We start from the raw sequence: 21,993 nt of genomic DNA on the forward strand, positions 1-21,993 counted from the left end.
TGTTATCTTATTTTCAGACATTAGTATCTGTTAATATAAATTTTTACAATCCCTTTAAAAAGTTAATTTCTTTAGAAATAAATTTTCAAAGGAACGACGTCAAACATGTAAAATTTAACTACATCAAACAAGTATTAAAACCTAAACACTTTCTTCCTTGGTCAACTCACTTAAAAATAATTTTGACAGTGTTGTTAAAGAAGATTATTAACTAAATCAAGATTTTTTTAAAAATGAGACTCAGGTTAAAGCATACATTATTAAAATAGCAAAGTCAAGGTTATTGTTCAACCGCACTGCTACTGGTTCAATTTAAAATCTTTTAAAAATAAATTCTGAACATGGAAGTCAAAATCTAAAGTTATCAAACAATAATTGTCATTAACAATTTCCACAATTAGTATGAGGCTGCATTCCCAAATTAAATGGTAGCTATTTTTAGTGCAAAGTAAATGTAAGATTAAAATAAAGATTATTATAATTTTCATAAAGAAATCACTATTACTTGTTTACCACTTATAGAAGGAGATTTCCAATACTTGAAGGTACACTTCATTTTTAAACTACTTAAAAACTAGATTAAATCTGTCTCTGTGCTGATGTTATAAATCTCTTTGCAGTAAGGTTCCTTTAACTTATGTAAAATATTTTTCAGAAGTTAACGTAAAATAATTAATGAGCAATAAGAGGCTAGTTTTAAAACTTTACAACTCTACTGAGGAATCATGAAAATATCTGATTTTTAAAAGTACCTCTGAAATTACAGAACAGATCATTTCCACTGAAAGAAATATAAGCATAGAAAAAAACCTGTATGAATTTTTTTTTAAAGAAGCAAAAAATGGGAGCACAAACATACAAAAGATCTTTACATCTTAAAAATGGAACAATGGAAAAACGTAAGTTTTAAAGTGGTAATGTAAAATCAGAAGACTACATTACCCACCAGTTTTAGACAGCAAATCTTTCCTTCCTTTTTGGTCTTTCTTGGACTTTTTAAAATTTATTTTTTATTATTATGAACATATAATATATTGTTTCAGGGGTACCGGTCTGTGATTCATCAGTCTCACATAATTCACATGCTCACAACACATACCCTCCCCAATGTCCATCACCCAGCCCTACCCATTTCTTCCCACCACCACCACCCGCCCCCACTTCAGCAACCCTCCGTTTGTTTCAGGAGAGTAAGACTCTCTTACAGCTTCTCTTCCAAAAATTAGAAATAGTGTCACGCTTTATAGTTTTACATATTATTTATTATAGTTTGCATTATATTAGAGCAGACTGGCCCATTCATGTATCAGTGAATTAATGAATTAATCTAAAACCTTAAGTCAGGATAGTCTCACATGATTCCTAATTGTTGCCTGAGTACAAATTTGTACCTCATTGTCCTAAAGTTGTTAGATTTCATAGATTATTCCTGGCATTTCTAGGATTTCATGCATTAATCTGCTTCACCCACCCATTTATCTTTCATAATTTTCCGGATAACAATTATGGTAGAGAACATATACACAGTCCTCACATACTTACACATGTTAAAAGGCAATCTAGCAGAGTGCTTAAGACACACTATCTGAACCCAAGCACTGCCTCTGTGCTTACTAGCCACATGACCCTGGGCAAGTTCAACTTTCTTCATGTACAAAATGCTTCAAGAAGGCTGAGTAACAATTAAAATTGTCCAGCTCAGTGCCTGGCACATAATGCTACCTAGGGTTAGCTGCTGTTACTCTTATTACTTTGTGTCATGTACTGAGCCAAGTACTTTACAAGCATCATTCCATTTAATTCTCACTTAATTCTATTTTACAGATGAGGATACTGAAGTTCACAGCAGTTCAGCCACTTGACTTTAATAGAAAAACAAGGGCCAATTTTCAAACCTAGGTCTGCCTCCTCAATCCAAGCCCCGATATCTATGCCAATTTTCCTCAAACTAGGCTCCTTGGATATATCATGGGGAATTCACGTGTTTTCCCTCTGATGACTTTTATTTTAAATTATACTAGAGATAATTTTCAAATGAAAGACATTTCCACAGAGTGTATTTTATTTAAATCACCAAACTAGGATATACAAACTTCTGGTGTTCCCAAGAATATTCTTCAAGTCCTAGAATATTTTTTTCCTTACAAAGTAGTCAACTTTGAAAAACTTTAAATATAATGTTCAGCTTTCATTCCTCAAGAATGAGGGAAACAACTATTTTTCGAAATCCTTACACCTACTTCATTATACACACAAAGTTTTAGACTAGCCACTTGTTCTAGTCTAATTACTTGGAAAAGAATATATTTTTTTTAAAAAGCAACTACAGGGACATCTGGGTGGCTCATTTGGTTAAGCGTCTGCCTTTGGCTCAGGTCATGATCCCAGAGTCCTGGGATCGAGCCCCACATCAGGCTTCCTGCTCAGTGGGAAGTCTGCCTCTCCCTCAGCTCATGCTCTCTCTCACTCTGTTCCTCTCTCAAATAAATAAAGTCTTTTTAAAAAAAAATCAACTTGATTACGCTAAGTCCTCTGCTTTAAAACCTCCTTGGATTCCCACTGTTCAACCTACAGAATCAAGTCCAAATTTGGAAACAGAGCTTCTGATCATTTGAGGCTGATCCAGTTCACACTGAACTCGCCCCTTTTACAAAAGGGTGGCACTTATCACCTAATACCTGATATACTTCTTAACCATTTTTGTGACTATTATTAGTGGAGTGGAGGCTTCTGCAAGAATGAGATTTCTTTTGCATCCTTCCCAGTACTGAGTATTGTTAGGTACTGAGTAGGTAATTAATTACTGAGTTGATGATGAGTTAATCAGTGCATGTAAAGTGGGTATCTGATATGCAATCATTTTCAACAAATATTTATGAAGGAATGAACTTGTGCCAAGGATACTAATGTGACTTGGGTCCACTGAGCAATTCCCCTATGCCAGGCTAACAACACAAAAAACTTTACATATATTACCTCACATAATGCTGAAAGCCACCCTGAGGCAGGTATTATCGTCCTAGTTTTTTTAATATGAGGGAACTGAGTATCTTCTAGTAAGATACTGGAACAGGTGTAAGAAAGAAATGAGATTCAAACTCAGAGATGAATGTAAAGCCTGGGCCCTTTACCAGTGTATTCAATTCCTCTTGTGGAACTATCTCTTCAAGGAACTGTAATCCAACTGGCACCATGGACGGACCCCATTATAATACTTCATAATAAATGCTGTGAAGGATGTATAAGATCCTGAGCAGAGTTTGAGTATACCCAAACTCCTGGGTAAAGAGTATGTGGAGTCAGAGAAAATATCCAGAAGTGGATACACTTTTAAGAATGAATAGCAGTTCAGAGAGGCAACCTTCCCAAAGAAGGGAATAATGTGAGAAGGCATAAAGGCATGAAATTTTATGATATATTCGGTGAACACCAAGCAGTAACCAGAAAACTCCAATTTATCCAGAAAGTAAGTGGTAAGATGAACTGTTAGGAAATGAAGCTAGAAAAAGCAGGCATAGTCAGAACATAAACAGTTTAGCCAAAGAATTTAGATTTTATGCAATGAGTAAGAGAAAGCCATTGAGTAATTTTAAGCAAGAGAGTGTATTATCACATTTATATTTTAGAAATATTGCTCTGGCACTGAAAATGGATTGAAGAGCTACAGCCTAGAAGCAGGGACACCTGACAGAAGACTACTAAAGCAGATCAGGCAAAAGACTAACTTAGAGCAACACTGATGGAGAGAAAAAGATTCAAAAGACCTATGAAGATAGAACTACAGGACTTAGTAACCAACTGGATTGAGGTTTTAAGTTTGGTAGGAGCATGAAGGGATAGAAGGGCTCTAGGTAAATTCAAAGTTCCTAGCTTGAGTCCTGGGTAGATGGAAGTGCTATTAACTAAAACAGGGAACAGAGCTGGAGAAACAAGGGGAAAGGAAAGCCAATGAGTACAGAGGATGGGTACTTCTGGAACACCCAGAAGAAACTGTCCAATAAACAAATAGCTAAGTCTAGAACTCAGAAGAGAACATTTAAGGCAAAAATATAAAATCAGGAGGTATTAGCCAGAAACTATACAAAAGGATAGAACCAAAGACAAGAAGAGTCCTAGAGACCACCAATATTTAAAACACAGACAGACATGAGTAAAAGAAAACTGGGAGAGAGTAGTGATACAGAAGTCTGGAGAGAGTTGCAGGAAGAAGAGAGTTATCACTGAATTGAATGGCTGGCTCAAAGAGGCGAAGCTAAGAACTTTAATGCCTCTCTTACATTTGGCAATTGAGTGACTTGTGTCTTGAAGAAGAGGTTACAGAGGAATGGATGGTAAAGCTAAACTAAATGGGTTGAGTGAATGGCAGAGGCAGAAAGAGATATCAATCTTGGCTGAGAGGACAGTAACAGCTGGAGGAGAACACAGGGTTGAAGAACATTTTCAGGGTGGCAGAGATTTTAACATTTTTATAGAATGTTCTCATCCTTTCTAGGGACCAGGGGAGAGTAAGATTTTTAACTTATGCCTTGTACTTAAACTTGGTGTATAGAAAATTACTCATCATACAAGGTTAAGTGAAAAAACGAGCCGCAGGATAGGTGTAGTATGACATCACTTTAAAATAAAATTCTGACTCCTTTCCGTGGCTCTCAAGGCCTATAGGTCCTTTATGACATGGCCCCCTGCCTACTTCTGACTTCATATGCCATTCTCCCTCATTCACTATACCCCAGCCACACCGGCCACTCTATTCTGATGCTCCAACTTGCCAAGCCGGTTCTTGCCCTGTGAGTTTTGCACTGGCTGTTACTTCTGCCTGGAGAGCTTTTCTCCCTGTCAATGGCTAGTTCCTTCAAGACATTCAGGTTTCAGTCCAAACGTCACCTCCTTGGAGAGGCCTGCTCACCTGTAACATTCCATATTCTTCTATCCCAGGCAAAGTTACTATCATTAATTGTGTTAGCAACTATCGCTCTCTCAAATCCTTATTTGTTTACTTGTCCATCTCCCCCTCCCTCTCCCCGTCCCCGAACGCTTAAAATGGTGTTTGGCACAGAGTAGGTACTCTATTGTATGTATTTACATGAAAAGCATCAAGAAAGTTTTGAGAGGTATTATCTGAACTTATTTATACCAGGGGTGAATGGGAGACTAGAAGGTAGAGGTATACAATACCTATTCATTTTTTGCTTCATAGATCTCTACCCAAATTTTCTACAAAAAGCATGACTTTCCTAATTGGAAAACAATTTTTATTTAATGACTACATGAACCCAAGACAGTCAATCTATTCTGCATCTCCATTTTCTCTTGTTGGGTTGTCATGACCTAATCTCACTGCAGGCTGATCCTTGAGTCGTTTTGGTAGGACAGTACAAAGTTAGACTCTTAAACCTTAGAGCTAGAGAGAACTTAGGGATCATCTACTCCAACCCCCTAGTTATACATATTAGGAAGTAGAGACTCATAGAAATCTAACTAATAAAAGCAATTTAATTAATAAAATTAGGGTATTGATAAAAAATTTTCAAAGACCAAATGATTAAGAACTATTTAAAAGGCCAATCTATTATACGTTACACATAACTTAAATGACAACTAATAAAAGCTTACTAAAGCTTACTCTCATAAATAACCTACAATCTTCTGGTAAAATTATTACTCAAAGCAAAACTATTTCTTTAAGCACACTATTTGACCAAGGAACCCTATGGTTAAGCTCTGGTTAACCATTATACTATGACCAAGGATTCAGAATACATAAATATAGGGAGTGAAAGTTATTCACCGTTAGGTGAAAGGACTAACTGAATTAGCAGGCACATCTTTCCTCCAGAGTATTCAGTAAATCAAATATACAATACAGTTAAGGATTCATTACACTTTGATTCAAATTTCTGTATCAATGTCTACATTGTATTTTTAATGGAATTTAATAAAAATTACATGCTGAATAAGAAATCCACTACTAAATATTTACAGAAATGACAACTATTTCTCTTAACATATATACCATAGTTTACCAGAAATACAACAAATTTTATCTAAATTTTGAATAATACCATTTTATGGTTATTTAATAAACTATTTCAAGTGATCCTTACAACATCCCCATAGACAGCAGAAATTATTACTCCTATTTAATATAGAAGAATGAGGTTTCAGAGGTTAAGGAACTAAGTCATTTGGACAAGTCCTAGGACCCAGATCCTCTACCTCTTAGCCAATGTTGTTTCCATCACCCAAACTACTTTACTTTTACCATGTATTAAAAAAGAGAAAAAACACAATTTCTTTCCTGTCACATTGGTGAAGGTGAAGGGGCTACTAAAACCCTAGCAGTCTTATCCCTTTCTATTCCAACCAAAATTTTTGTACTTAAGAAAACAAAACTCACTCCTCTTAACAGTGAGTCACCTTAATCGAGAATTGGGCTCATCAGTAATAATAATGTCATTAATCTACGTGAAGTTTACTAGTTTAACTTCTAGTGTGACCTTATTTCTTATTCTCCCAAATTATCTGAGACAGAACACAATGTATCACTCTTGCTCCCAGGGAGCAAGTTAAAGTGAGTGCTGGGTTTCAGGCCTTTTCTTACTCCTCTAATTAAGCAAGAGTAATAATCTATTCTTTGATGATCTTAGAAATGGCTATACCCGAGTCAAAGGTTACACCATTCTGATTCCTACTCTTTACGTAAATCTGCTAACTGCACATTCACTATTTTGAAACAAAACAAAGTAAGGCTGATTTTATAAACACAAATCATAATAAAATGACTTCATGCTGGGTGAAAGGGTAGGACGTTTCAGGGGGAGTGGAGAGAGGGCCCTAACACTGAGAAATTATATCTTCAGCAGTCCATCACACACTACATCTACTTTCTCTCTTTCAATCTGTGTAGGCATCATTCTAATCGATATCAGCATCATTTCACTGATAAGGAAAGGGAGGCTCAAACTCTTGCTCACTCTCTCTTGCTCAAGATACTCTAACCTATAGGAACGCTCTTGCTCAACTCAAGGCCTTTCTTGTAATTTCTGCCCAGAATGCTCTCCTGTCTCCCTACAATGCTGTCTCCTCCTGCTTCAGATCTTGCCTCAAAGAGTAACTACTCTCACTATCTCTCAAGCAGCATATACCAACTATTCCATCCTTATTTCCTTCACAGAACACAAAATGATCTGTACTTATCCTCGTGTTGTAGGACAGAAATACTCTGATTTATCACTGCTGTATCCTACTTCTATCCCACAGCACAGATGATGATGCCAGCTTAATGAATGAATGAACACACCACACCTGCCCACAGTGTTTTAGAGCAAGTAAATGCCAGGGCCTAAAAACCGGTATCAGATAAATGGTAAACTCCTGCCCTGCCCTGTGCTGACCTACCACTATTTTTTCAGGGGTATGAGGCAAGATGCTTTGGCGTGGGCAATACCTTTTTTAAAAAATATTTTATTTATTCATTTGAGAAAGAGAAAAAGCGAGCACAAGCAGGGGGAGACGGAGAAGAAGGGAGAGGCATACCCCCTGCTGAGCTAGGAACCCCAAGAGTCCAGGGCTTGAGCCCAGGACCCCGAGATCAGGACCCATCAGGACCCGAGCCAAAAGCAGACACCTAACCATGTGAGCCACCCAGGGGCCCCCCGGCAATCAATTTTGAGCTGTGTCTTCCTACCTTCTATATTCGTTTAAAGAAAATATAGAAACTATAGAAAATATAGAACTATAGAACTTAATATTCCAAAATATTTAACTTCAATTTCAAGAGCTCTTACATTGCCTTTTAGAATCACAACTCAATTTGAAAAAACATCTATGATGTCCCATAACAATCAAAATACTCCAATATTGTTAAGTAACTGCCATCTGCACACAGTTATTTAAGGCTAAAAGGAAAATTTAAGTCACACACATAAATGCATTTTACTAACAGACTTGTAATATTTTGCTCTTTTATACGATGTTTTGAATTCCCCAATGGATCATACAGAAAAATTTTAAAACCAGGCATGGAATTATCGCTCTGATAATGGTACTAATGTTCTTTCTTAAAGACGACACAAATGCACCCGATCTGCTGCCGTGTCGCTATTAAAACACGTTCTTGCAGACACAGTCACCTGGTGTAAAATGCCCAGTGTGGTTACAACAGACCCCTAGAAATACTCCCTTTGTTTCCTTACCCCACAGGGTTCAATACTTACTGCTGAGCCCTCCATCCTCGGATACTCCTGTCCCTCTCATTCCTAGGTAAGTCAGTCCCAATATAAGGAAAAATAAGCAGGCAGCAGTTAAGAGGAACATCGACAAGTAGTGGGCACTGAAACCCCCTGCAGGGGACACCTCCTCTCGTTTAAATTGCTGGAGAAGTTCCTCCTCGGGTTCGGAAAGCTTCGGTTTGTTGTATGTGTTTTTCAGATAGGTATGATTGGCGCCCGTATGATTGGAGTGATTGATCCTGAGTGAACTAGAGGCAGCCACCGACGCACCGGGAGGGAGGCTGTTGGAAAAAATCCTGGGGGAGTCCGCACCGAAGGCCCCCCCGCCGATATGATTATTGGTTTTAAGAAGGGAGCCTGTGGACGAATCCAAGGTTGAGTCCATGTCAGTCAGTGGCGGGGGCAGGAGAGGGGCCAGTTTCTTAGCGTTGACACGGTACCTAGGAATGGGGCTGGAGTCCAGGGGATCACACCCTCCTCCATGCTCCGCCGCCGCCGACTCTTCGAGGTTTCGGCTCCTGTCTAGACTCCCCGCAGCCGCCGCCCTGTCATTCATCTGGATTCCTCCCCCTCCCTGAACTGAGGTCTCCAGCCGGCCGCCGGCAGATTTAGCAGTCAGAGAAGAGAGAGGCTTACTGTGGCTCCGCCTGGGCCGATGCCGGGAAAGGGAGTCGTCCTTTAATACCTGTCTGCTGGAGGCCACGTCGTCGTCCTCCTCTTCCTCCGAGTCCGAATAGTTCTCCCGGCAGCTGTAGGAGAGAAGCCGGCTGCCGTTCACGGTCCGGCTCGCCCACAGCGGCTCCTCGGCCTCTGGGTCCCTGTCCTCTCCGTCTTCCCCCTCCTCCTCCTCGTCCTCCGCGGCTCCATCTCTCGCCGACGGGGTCTGCAGCTCGGGAGCCGCCGGCCGCCTGGCCCCCCACCACGAGTGGGGCTTCCTGCGCTCGGCCGAGTTGCTGTTAGTCACCTCGCTGGCGGCCAGGGGCGCCGACAGCGGTTTGAGCCCGCGGTACTGGAGCGAAGCCCGATCTTTCCTCCCGCCGCCGCCGCCGGCCTGGTCCCGGGGACTGGCCTCCACGTCCGATTCGTCCGAGCTGAAGCCCAGCAGCACTTTGCTGCCAGCCGTGGGGGCGGCCGAGGTGCCCCCGGGCCCTCCCAAGGAGCTCTCCGGGCCCGAGGCCGAGATTCGGCCCAGGCCCCCAGGAGTCCGCAAGTAGGAGAGATCGCCCGAGACTGGCCGGACCCCCAGCCCCGGGGCGGCCGCCGCCGGTCCCGCCGCCGCAACCGCGGCGGCTGCCGTGTTATTGTTATTACTGTTCCGCGTCTTGTTGCCGCGGCCCCCAGACCGGTGCTGCTGCTGCTCTTCCTCTCGAAGCTTCTTCAGCTTCTTGAGGTAGACCGGGCGGGTGCTCTCCGTCACTGGGCCAGGAGACAGGCCGTAACGGCGGAGCTGAGAGAAAAGCTCCTCATCCGAGAGCTGCTGAGGCGCCGAAGCCGCTGCCGCCGCCATTTTCTCTCCAGGGTGTTTTACAAGCTCCGCGCTACCGGAAGTGACGCGCCGCCCTAGACCCTGAACTAGACCGGGCTGCGTCGCCCTCCCAGCGCCACGGGCGCCTTGGCCAATGGGAAGCGCGGGAGGAGCTCACCTGAGCGGGAAAAGGCCACCTGAGCAGCGCGCGGCTCCCCAGGCAGGGAGTTTTTTTACTCTCTCACCTTAGGAGCGTCACCGCACCTTCTCCCTCCTTTCGGTTGCCTTCTCCCGCTGTTCTCTGTCCTGCCTTCCAAGTGCCTTTCTCTCGAGCTGCCTCTTCCTAAACCACACCTTGACCTCTTCCCAGGTTCCTGCCACCAGACAGTAATAATTGAAAGGAAATCTGCCTTGAAGTTCAAGGCATTAGTTTTCTTGCCATCCAGCTCCCGCTAACGCGGGGAACCTAGAAAGATTAAAAGAAATCCTCACGGCCAGACTAGGTTACCAATTTCCTTGAGTCCTGATTTCTTTTCACTTCGTCTTTCCGCTTGACTTACAAAAGAAAAAAAAAAAAAAGCGAGTTTCTCTCGTTGCTCTTTTTGAGGAGCCTCTCCTCTATTACAAAGAAAGGAGAGAGTAAACCAGTCCCAGTACAATTTTCTTCGAGTAATGGCTATTCGTTCTTTAGTTGGTTGTATCATTTTTTCCCCTTTTAAAATCTCCTAACCTTGATAGATGGTCATTTTTGTAACTGAAAGCATTTACTATTTGCGTCACTGTGTGACTAAAAAAAAGAAAATACTCCATCTCATTTCCCTCTTAGTACTTTTCCAACCTGTAGTTATTGTTAATAATTTTTTATTTTTATTAGTTATTTAATTATTTCTTATCTTATTTGAACTGGAAGCTCCATGAGCAGAGAAACCTTGCTTCTGATATTAGCAACTTTATTCCTATGGTGCTTCATACTGGAAGTTCGATAAACATTTGTTGAACTAGTTAATGAATTGCAAAGCTAGGATAGTATGAGATGGTTGTTTTGACATGGGAATAGTGGCAAATGAGGAGAAGAAATCTGAACAGAAAATCAAACACCAGAAACATTAAGATCTGGGTACACCACCTCATTTAACCAGCAGGTAATGAATACCGGAGAGGTGAAGTTTGCCCGATTTGATAATGATCACTTCTCTTTTCCTCAAAAGCTGGCAGAGCTGACATTTCTAGAGTACTTAATCCCTAGCACTTAACCTGGTAGCACCTAGGACACTACAGTGATTTTTCATTGAATGAGTTATTTTACCGTATTGCATTGTACACATTTGAACGGAAAGATATGTTAGTCAAAAGCACAGATACAAACTTTTCAACATTTTGATTCCAACAGCAGAATAACACTCAGTAACCTGAATTTTTTACCTCTCTTAGCAAAATCTTACTATCTCCTCAAAAAAACGTTTATATGGAGGGGCACTTCCTTGTCCTTCATAAGGAGACTTTAAAATTTAGAAATGTAAATGATTGTTAAGCACTTATAAGAGTTAGCCACAATAAATTTTATCCACTATGAAAATAATGACCTAGAATTTATTGCCATAATTGTCTGGGTGAGAATTCAAAGAATTACAAATGTTCCAGACCTGGATCTCAGTATAGCAGAGCAGTTAATCTGTGAGCTTTGGAGGTAAACAAAGCTGGATATGGACCCAGCTCTGTCTCTTGCTTTGATACTTAGTTCAATATTTGTTCCATACTCTACTGACTCTTCAGATAGGAATCATAGGAGCCTGTTGGTTTGGCCTCTGATTTTCATAAACCTTTAAATATCTTCCTATAAGGATTGTCAGAATATTTATAGTTCTACCTGTGACTTTGGGCAAGTTATCTAAGTTTTCTGAGCCTTAGTATCTGTATAAACAAAAGAGGGATGATAGACATTCCTCAGAAGGCTGTTTTAAGGATTCAGTGAGAATATGTCTGCATAATGCTTAGCACCACACCTAAGCATACCATGTGTACTGAGTAAATGTTAGCCAATAATATAAAGCCAAGCATTGTGCACGTTTGGTAGTGTGGCTCCTGAGAACACCATGTAACTAATTAAAGAAAATGCCACTGCACAGACAAACAGAAATGGTGAAACTTTGCCCAAGGCATCTAATAACCACATTTAATAGTTAGTGAAGATGAAGGGCTTTGGTAACCATAGTTTTTGGTCATTTCAGCCCCTGGGGGCAGCAACGAGGCTTGGAATGAACTAGGAACCAAACATTGCAAGTCTAAGTTTTATGACTTAGGGCAAATCTTAGGCTCTCAGAACCTCAGTTTACTCTTTTCTAAAATGTTGATAGTATTGTCTGCCCTCATTGGCCCGCAATTAACATTCAACAAGTATTGGTTGAGAATGATGAATGAATACTCTGTGTGAAGTCTGTTGTTTACACGTTAGCTATTACAAGCCAGGTAGTCATAACAATGAAAACTACGTCTCATATCAACTTCACATATACATGGTTTCATGTAGTCTACCAGAAATCTGTCCTCCCTGGAGATACTGAGGACACAATTTTTTTTGCATGAAACTATTTGGGGTAATGATTACCCTTTGTTTGGGTATCTGAGCAGATTCATACTTTCTCAAGACAACCTTTACTACCTCAGCATTTTCACTACTCACTTCCAATTCTCCTCATCTACCAGGGGATCCTCCTCCTGCTTCCAGGTTGGCTAACTTTGAAAGCACAAAACTGTACATTGGCAAACTGCATGCACATACTTTACAGGGAATGCAACCTCAAACTAACTCTTGCTCCATAACTTCTAAAAATCTAACTGAGGGAAATATTTATGATAGATTGCAGAAGGATAGGCAGGTCCATTTCTTCTTCTAGATGTTTTTTTTATTTTATCTCTGCCTTATGCCATCTTAATTTTATCTCTGCCACTCATCAGAGACCATTGTAGCAAGAGCTGGATTACTAACACTTATACTCTCCCTTGTTTCCAGTAAAAATGCCTCTTACCATGTTGCCTTTCATAGTCATGACATCAACTGATCTTGAAGACCCTCTAAAGAAAGTGAAACCTGACCCTATATTCAAATAAAGATATTGTTGAGGGTTTGTTTCCTTAAAGAATGTCCTTTGTGGTCTTAGTATTAGAAATAGTTACACTTTTTTCATTTATTCTTGCTCTGGCAACTCATTTATTTTTGCTTTGGCTTTGTTTTATTTTTTATTGAGGTAAAATTCACATAAAATTAACCATTTAAAAGTATATAATTAGGGATACCTGACTGGCTCAGTCTGTAGAGCATACAGCTCTTTATCTCAGAGTTGTAAATTCTAGTCCCATGTTGGGTGCAGAGGTTACTTAAAAAATAAAATCTTTTAAAAAATAAATAGGGGTGCTTAGGTGGCTCAGTTGTTTAAGCATCTGCCTTTGGCTCAGGTCTAGGATCAAGCCCCTCATCAGGCTCCCGGCTCAGTGTGGAGTCTGCTTCTCCCTCTCCCTCTGCTCCTCACCCCTGTTCTCTCTCTCTCTCTCTTTCTCTCTCTCTCTCAAATAAGTAAATAAAAAATCTTTTTTAAAAAACTTTTAAAAAATAAACTAAAAATAAAGAAAAACTAAAAGTACATAATTAGTGGCGCTTAGTACATTCACAATGTGTTACAAATGTCTAAAACTTTTCCATCACTCCCAAAGAAAACCTTATACCCATCAAGCAGGCATTTCCTATTTCTCCCTCTCTCCAGGCCTGGCAACCACTAATCTACTTTCTGTCTCTATGGATTTAACTATTCTGGATGTTTCATATAAACAGAATCATAGGACATGTGACCTTCTGTGTCTGATCCCTTGCACTTACTATAATGTTTTCAAGGTTCATTCAGGATGTACCATGGTACCTCATTTCTTTTTATGGCTGAATAATGTTTCATTGCATGGATATACCACATTTTATTTATTTACCCATCCGTTGATAGACATTTTGGTTGTTTCTACCTTTTGGTTTTTGTGAACAATTCTGCTGTGAGCACTGGTATACACTGGTATACTGGTATACAGGTATCTGTTTGAATACTTGTTTTCAATTATTTGGGTACATACCTAGGAATTTCAGATCAGATGGTAATTCAGTGTTTAATTTTCTGAGGAGCCACAAAACTACTAATCTGCGTTTCACCTCATGGATGAACACTGTTGTTTTGGTGACTAGCTGTGTTTTTCTCTTTGGGACAATAATAGCAAGGAAGTTCAGACTCTGGTCTGTGGCCCAGTCATAGCAATTGTTTGGGGCTCCATTGCTTCTATTTTACAAATTAATTCTGTTGCTTGCATTTACATTTCCTAACTTTATATTTATATGCCTCATTTTTAAAATGATTTTATCTTCCTAATGTGATATTCATTGTTAACTGTCTTTTAATTATTTGGGGGATACCATAAACTCCTCTGATAGTCCAGGGGGTAGGTTTTATTGGATTTTATCTTTTACAGATAAAGAAATTCAGGTTAGAAAAGTTACTTGATTCCAGTCTCAAGGAGTCAGATGGAAAATTGAAACTGGTAACTTCAGAATCCAAACTCCATGTTCTTTCCACTACAACAAGCCACCTCTTGAAGACCTTTTTTAAATCATACAGTAATATATATAAAAATAAACTTCATTGCCTCTTTTCTTACTCACTTTAAAGAGGAAGTCTGTAATGGGGTGAGGAAGAGGACAAAAGCTTTTATAATTAACCTATTTCTTAGCTTTGTTGCTACATGCAGCAACTAGAAAGAAAACTCAGAAATAAAAAACTGATTGTATCACTTAGCTTTTTAGCAGATCAAAGAAGTAACACAATATTATAGTGATGTTATCACTTAACTTCTCTTAAAGTGCCTCAAGGATGTGTTCACAAGTTTTGATCTACAAAGTTCCTGATGTTTATTTTTCTTTTTAATTGCTCAACTTTTATTCAACACTAACACTGCTTCTAAGGAAGACGCCAGAATAAACAGGCTGAAAATACAACCCGGTATTGAGAAATGTTGGACAAAGTTCTTATCCTATGTTACTGTGAGAATTAGTCAAGAAAATTATGTAGCAAGAGCATCTATTTTATTTTTCTGTATATAACTCAAACAGGTGAAGAATGGGTATATGATGTGAGTCAACAACATATGTGTGATTGGTAATTACATTCTACCCTATGCAAGAAGATGAATTTCTAAGTCCTATACTAGAAGTCATGGAGAGCATTTCACATTAACACATGATGGACAAGCATCTCACAGTTAGGAGATTTGAGTTTTATTCCCAGTTCTGCAATTCATCAACTGTAGTAAGAGTTTACATTTTTATATTGCCTCATAGTCCACAGAAATTTTTCATTATCTCATTTGATCTTTACACCAGCCATAATAAGCAAGCATTATTATCTTGGTTCTGTGAATGAGAAAACTAAGGCTCAAGAAAGTCTGATCATTTTTTCTTCCTGAAAGCTAATAAGGACTGAAATCCAAAATCACGCTTAGGTTGTCCAGCCCTAAGTTCACTGTTCTTCCTAGCCCACCATGGTGCCTCACTAATAGAAGATTCTACTGCACAGAATGAGTCATTTAACCTTTTCTCTTCTAGTGTCTTCCTCTCTAAAATGAGGAAATAAGAATGCTTGACCATTAAGATCTCTTACAAACCCGAAACTTCCTAAAAGCATTTTCTTGGGGCGCCTGGGTGGCTCAGTGGGTTAAAGCCTCTGCCTTCAGCTCAGGTCATGATCCCGGGGTCCTGGGATTGAGCCCCGCATCGGGCTCTCTGCTCAGCGGGGAGCCTGCTTCCTCCTCTCTCTCTCTGCCTGCCTCTCTGCCTGCTTGTGATCTCTGTCTGTCAAATAAATAAATAAAATCTTTAAAAAAAAAAAAAAAGCATTTTCTTATAGTATATATTTTTGTACCTTTTATATAGTTATTTATATACTTGCCTTATTTCTCCCTCTATGTTCTTGGAGATAAGGATCTGTGTCTGATTGAAATGTACACCCTCTCAACTCCTAGCTTATTGCTGAATATCAAATGAATAGTCAAGTAATGTCACATGTCACAAGATGACATTAGGAAGATTCAGGGTAATACACAAAGAAGAAGCACATTAGGGATAGGACTCCTGTAGGATTACTTAGAATAAGAGAGAAACAGCATGAAGTTTAAGGAATATACCTGCAAAGAGGCTCGTGGGCCAGGCTTCTAGAGATTTGGTTTCCTTAAGGAGCAAAAGGCACTTTAATACCAATTTTTTTCCTGTCCCACATCATAGGAGCAATGGATCTGAACACAGAGAACCAAGAGATCTGAACATATCCAGTTTATGGTTACCCATTCTTTTCAAAAACAACTCTTTCTTCAATGATGTTTTATTTGTTAAAAGATAACTTTGTATGAAACAGGAATAGAGAATCATCAGGTTTGTTCAACAGACTTTGGTTCACGTATCCTTTGATGTTTCTTATCTGTTCTTTCCAGAAGGTTAAGCATGGACAGAAGGGAGAGCAGGGGGAGAGTGCTACTATAGTGTTTGTTATTGGGATAGAAAGCTTCCTCTTCCATCACTCATGGCCAAGACTCGCTCCTGACCTCTGCTGCTTGCCCCCAGTTGAGAACGTTTTCTGTCCATCCACACAAAAGGAACGTTTCTGAGTGGTGTGTGTTCTTTCATTGTTCTTCTGGCCCCTGAAGCATAGGTACCCAACGAGCAGCAATGTCATTGGGTTCCCTCCTGGCTACAAAGCCTGAAACTTCTCTCCAAACAAAGCTGGGGCCATCTTAGGCTCACCTCATCTGTTCCCCTCTTCTCAGTGATCTCTGTCCTTCATTGCCTGACGTCTGGTGGCTTGGGACTGTTGTTTCTATTTTCAGTTGTTTCATGCTAGAGGATAAATCTAATCCCTGTTGTTCCATTTTGAGGAAAAGAAGAAATCCCGTGCATGAGGGTGTAATATACTAAACTCTCTACATTTTTCCAATCTTCCAAACTTCCAAAATAAAAAGTTTTTTTCTTTTTTTAAAAAAGCGAAGACCTGATGTTTGGTAGCACAGAAGGTTTTTGAAGGATAGCAGTATTGTGTAATGGGAGTTTTATTCAGTTGAATTATCCTTAATATCCAAAGAGTCTCTCTTTTGGGACCCTAAGCATTTTTCTCTAAAATCTACATTACTGATTTTTTTACTTCAGCATACAAAAAGTTAGAGTAATATGAATATCTCTGCCCACACTACCCCTTTGTATATCTGCCATTTTACCCTCTAAATTTGGTATTTCTCATTCTTGGACATCATCTCTTTCCTTTCTCTCTCTCTTCAGAACCTCTCCCCCCCCCACATATGTGTGTGTGTGTGTGTGTGTGTGTGTGTGTGTATATACATATATATATACATATATATACATATATATACACATATTTATATGTGTGTATGTATATGTGTGTATGTGTATATATATATGTACACACATATATATGTGTGTGTGTATCTCACACAATTTATATAAAATGTGTATATCTGAGCATTTTATATTTGATGCCATTTATATATGTGTGTGTCTATGTATATATATATTCTTCTGCAATTTAAATTTTTGCCCACTTTATTTGTGAGATTCAGACACATGTAATTAGTTCAATCATTCTCACTGTATCAAATCAATTAATGGTGTATTTACTTTTTACCTGCTCATGAATCTTTTATCAGTCTCTGATTAAAACTACAGGGCTTGTTTATTCGTTTGTTCAACAAATATTAACTGAGTGCTTATTGTGGGCCAAACATTGTTCTAGGTGATGGGGATACTACAATTAACAAAAGTGACATCATAGACCTTACATTTCAGTTTTAAGAGACTGACATTAAACAAATAACGTGTGATATGTCAGGTGGTGATAGGTGCTAGGAAGAAAAACAAAGCAAGGTAAAATGGGGTAGAGAGTAAAGATGACAGGTGGGTGGTACTATTTTATAGGGGTGGTTAGGAAGACCTTTCTGAGAAAGTGACTCAAGGAGGCATCTGAAAGGAATGGCAAGGGCAAAAACCTGGAGTGGGAATGTGCAAGGTTGGATCATGTTTGGAAAAGAAAGGAGGCCAGAATTAGCTGGTGTAAGGCGGGCAGATGAGGTGTGAGTGGTAGGACAGGAAATGGGATCAGTGGGGAGGAGGAGTACAGGTCTTATAGGGCCTTTTAGGCCATGGTAAGGCTTTTGGATTTCATTCTGAGTGAGATGAGAAGCTATTGTAGGGTTCTGGGGACAGGAACAGCATGATCTAATTTACTTTTTAAAAAATTCTTTATTTAAATTCAGTGTAGTTTACATACGCTATATTACTAGTTTCAGGGGTAGAATTTAGTGATTCATCAGTTGCATACAATACCCAGTGCTCATTATGTCAAGTGCCCTCTGATTTAATTTAATTTTTTTTTAAAGATCTTTTTTTATTTATTTGACAGAGTGAGTGAGATCGCAAGTAGGCAGAGAGGCAGGCAGAGAGAGGGGAGAAGCAAGCTCCCTGCTAAGCAGAGAGCCCAATGCGGGGGGCCAATCCCAGGACCCTGAGATCATGACCTGAGCCGAAGGCAGAGGCTTAACACACTGAGCCACCCAGGTGCCCCTGATCTAATTTACTTTTAAGACCACTTATACAGAGTGGCTTTTAGAAGGAGAGTGGGGAAAGGGAAGAGACAAATTAGGAGGCTATTGTAAAATCCAGGTGAAAAAGATTATGGTTTGCAACTGAGTGGTAGTGGGAAGAAGTGTGAAGCACTTGGATTCTGAATATATTTAAAAGATAGCGCTAATGGGGTGCCTGGGTAGCTCAGTCAGTTGAGCCTCCGACTCTTTATTTCAACTCAGGTCATGATGTCAGGGTCATGAAATCAAGCCCTGTGTCAGGTTCCTCGCTGAGTGTGGAGCCTACTTGGGATTCTCTCTCTCACTCTCACCCTCCCTCTCTCCTTCTGTCCCCCTCACTGCTCACACATGGTCTCTCTCTCTGTAAAATTAATGAATGTATCTTTAAAAGGTACTGCTAAGGAGAATTTTCTTACAAATTGGATGTTGGATATGAGAGAAAGAAGTCGGGAATGACTGCAAGATTTGGGATTTGACTATCCAGAAGAAAGAAGTTGGTATCTACTGAGAGGTAGAAGTCTGGGGATACAGTAAGTTTTGGGATACAGTCAAGAGATTCATTTGGTTTTGTTATGTTTGGGACTTCCAAGTAAATGAGTTTGTAAGCAGATATACACACAAGTCTGGAGTTCGAGGGGGAAAGAAAGCTCTGAGCTAAATTTATAAACGTGAATGTCAGCAGCAGATAGGCAAAATTTAAAGCCACAGCAATTAGCAGGATAGAAAAGAGAAAAAATATAAGAACTGAGCTCCGAAGTACTCAAATTTAGGGAAAGAGAAGATAACGAGGAACCGGCAAAGATGACTGAAAACAAGCTGGTGGTGAAAAACAGGAGAACAGAAAGAGTGATGTCTTGGAAGCTACTAAGCCAAATTTCAGAAGATTCTCCTCATAGATTCTCCCTACAGATTAAGTACTCTTCCCATGAAGGCCTAAGGCCGATTATTCCCATGAATTTAAGGAATTCAAATATATGTCTATAAATTAAAAATAGTAATCTTTAAAGTTCAATTACAGTAGCAGGATCATGGATAATATAATATTAGTTTTATTGTAATTATTTTAAATGTTTAATCATGTTTTCAATAAAATAAGCTTCATGAAAAGAATTGGAAGTAATGTCTCCACTTGTCACTCTCTTGTATGCTCATATTAACTTAGCTTCTCTTCTCAGCAGTTTGATATTTTTGCACAGGAGTGGTGCATGTTTTCTAAATAACTGATTGCTAATGTCTGCATCTTTTAAACTTCATATGAAAAGATTAACTGTTTTTATTTAAACAAGTTGCATTATTGTTATTAAAGTCCTCAGCACCCACGGGTTTTGGGTGGGGTCTCTGTTATGAAACTCACATTCAGTAGAGGGAAAATTCTTTCTAGTTTTGCTCAAGTGGTTCTTTAATTACTTGAAATAAACCTTGTTGGTTTCAGCTTGGTGTTCCAGGACTCCCTTGAAAGCCTTTAGCTCTTATAGGCACTACATCTCTGCCTCTATTTGAAATGCAGCATATGTATCTTAGTTATTATAGAAACCACTAGACATGTACCTTGACGAAGACAAATGTGCAAATAAGACTTGTGTTATTCTTCAGGGTGGACCAGCACGATGGGTTTTTAAAAATTCAAAAAGCTGAGAGAGATCTTAGAAAGTACGTGGGCAAATCCTATTGTTGTTTTTTTGTGGGGTTTGTTTGTTTGTTTCAGTTAGGAAAATAAAACCTGTCAGGTTATATTATTTTTCTGAGATACCCAAACTAGTTAGTGGGGAAATTCGGGTGAGAACCAATGTATCTTAACTTTGGACCAGCTCTCCATATTACAGAACTATATTTTAAAGGGAAAAGGGTAGCAAAAGAAGAGAAGCTTATCTGATTCTAACTTGATTTAGGGTCTCTAGGCATTTTTTTTGTTTTATATCAGTACTCCTTTCACACTCCCATGATCCCATTGACCTTTGAAATAATCCTATTAAATAGCAGATGCTATTATCATCATTCTCATTTTACATAGGTGATGAAATTAAGTTTCATTCACACCTCTAAGATCACAGAGGTAGCAGACAAGACAGTACCCAGATCTTCCAAAGTCTGTGTAACTCTTATTTCTACAATTAGTTATGTCAGGAGAAATATTTAAATGATCTAGCAAAATAATCTTAGAAAAGGAAAAAAAAACCCACTTTTGTGTTGTACACCAGTTGGAAGACAAGGGGGACAAGCTGATGATGGGAAATGTAATGGCTGAAAAAAAATAGTAACATCTAACAGTGTTGCCATAGTAGCAAAACTGAGCAATTAGAGGCATTGATGTAAATTTCTTTGAACAAAAAAGAATCAAATTCTATGAAAGAAGATAATTTTGGGCAGTCCTTACATAGCTTCAAAATACCAACTGCACAAGTGCAAGGATGAGTAGATTTGAATTAACATCAGTTTCTGGGTGAAGACGTGGGAATTTTCATTCACTGCAAACAGAATGTGATCCAATATTATAACATGGCTGCCAAAAAAGTTAATGCAATTCTAAGCCACAGGGATAGAAGGATGTATGGAGTAAACTTCGCTGGTTAAGCAAAGTGGAATCACTATGTTCGCATCTTGGTGCCACATTTTAAGAGGGACAACAAAACCTAAAGTTCATGTAGGAGGATGATGACTAGAATGGAAGTCTGGAAGCCATTTTCTCAGAGAAGCTTCTGAGGAACTAGGGTATTAATTTGAAAGTAAGAAGAACTAAAAAAAAAAAAAGTAAGAAGAACTAAATTTCTTTAAATTTACTCATTCACTTAGCAAAAATTTATCAAGTGCTTATTATATGACAGAATGTGTACAGCCTTTTAGATGACTGTAAAGACTTTGACCAGTGCCTGAGTGAGCCATGGAGGAGTGACTGTGTCTCACATACTTTTGAGGCAATGTCCTATAAGTTATACTGAGACTAGGGTATTGGGTGTGGAGCAAAGGTAGAAGCATGGAGACAAATCAGGTTCTTGCAATAATTCAGCAAGAGTTGACATTGTTTAGACCAGGGTGGGAACAGTGGAGGGAAAGAGAAGTGATTGGATTTGGGAAATGTTTTGATTTTGGAGTATATTTCATATAAATGAAAAAAAATTTTTAATTGGTCAAACTTAACTTAAATCTCAGTGTCTCTGGGGGTTAGCACCAGGACCCATGGATGGTTTTGGGAAGGGACTAGGTGAAGGGGGAGGGAATTTCCCTTTGGTAAAGAGAGGAGGTAGATGGGGGTTAGGCAGAAATGGAATAGGCCTCTCTCCCTACAATGTCATAACATTTTGGCTCATAGCATAGTATCACGGAGTGGGGGGAAAGTTCATAACTGTCAGAAATATAGTAGAATTTCCAGAAGTTCATGAAATCAGCAATATAAATTATAAAGCATAAAACTGCCATTATATTTGTTCTACAATAGTGTAAAAACACATATTTTTATAAAAATATGAAAGGAGAACAGAGAAAAACTATGATCTACCACTTTCTTGAGGTCTCAGAGTTACTCCTTGCACATTATTGGTATGACCATGACCACCTCACATTCTGATTCACCAGCAATCCTTCTTTGTACTCGATAAGTACAAAACAGAAAGTAACTAATAGGAAAATGAA

General features: G+C 39.2%; 1 protein-coding gene across 2 annotated transcripts in view; it reads right to left on the minus strand.

The window, feature by feature from the left end:
- LEMD3 (LEM domain containing 3) overlaps positions 1-9,774 on the minus strand; it is a 79,113-nt gene extending 69,339 nt beyond the window's left edge. For both annotated transcript variants that reach the window (XR_013967207.1, XM_080809931.1), the window contains exon 1: positions 8,217-9,774. Coding sequence is in view for 1 of the 2 variants with exons in the window: in XM_080809931.1 (XP_080666057.1) it covers positions 8,217-9,738 (1,522 nt within the window). In the remaining variant the exon portion in view is untranslated. The remainder of the gene's footprint in view (positions 1-8,216) is intronic.
- Positions 9,775-21,993: the final 12,219 nt, after the last annotated feature.

This window comes from Martes martes (genome assembly GCF_963455335.1).
Source record: "Martes martes genome assembly, chromosome: 8".
NCBI lineage: Eukaryota > Metazoa > Chordata > Mammalia > Carnivora > Mustelidae > Martes > Martes martes.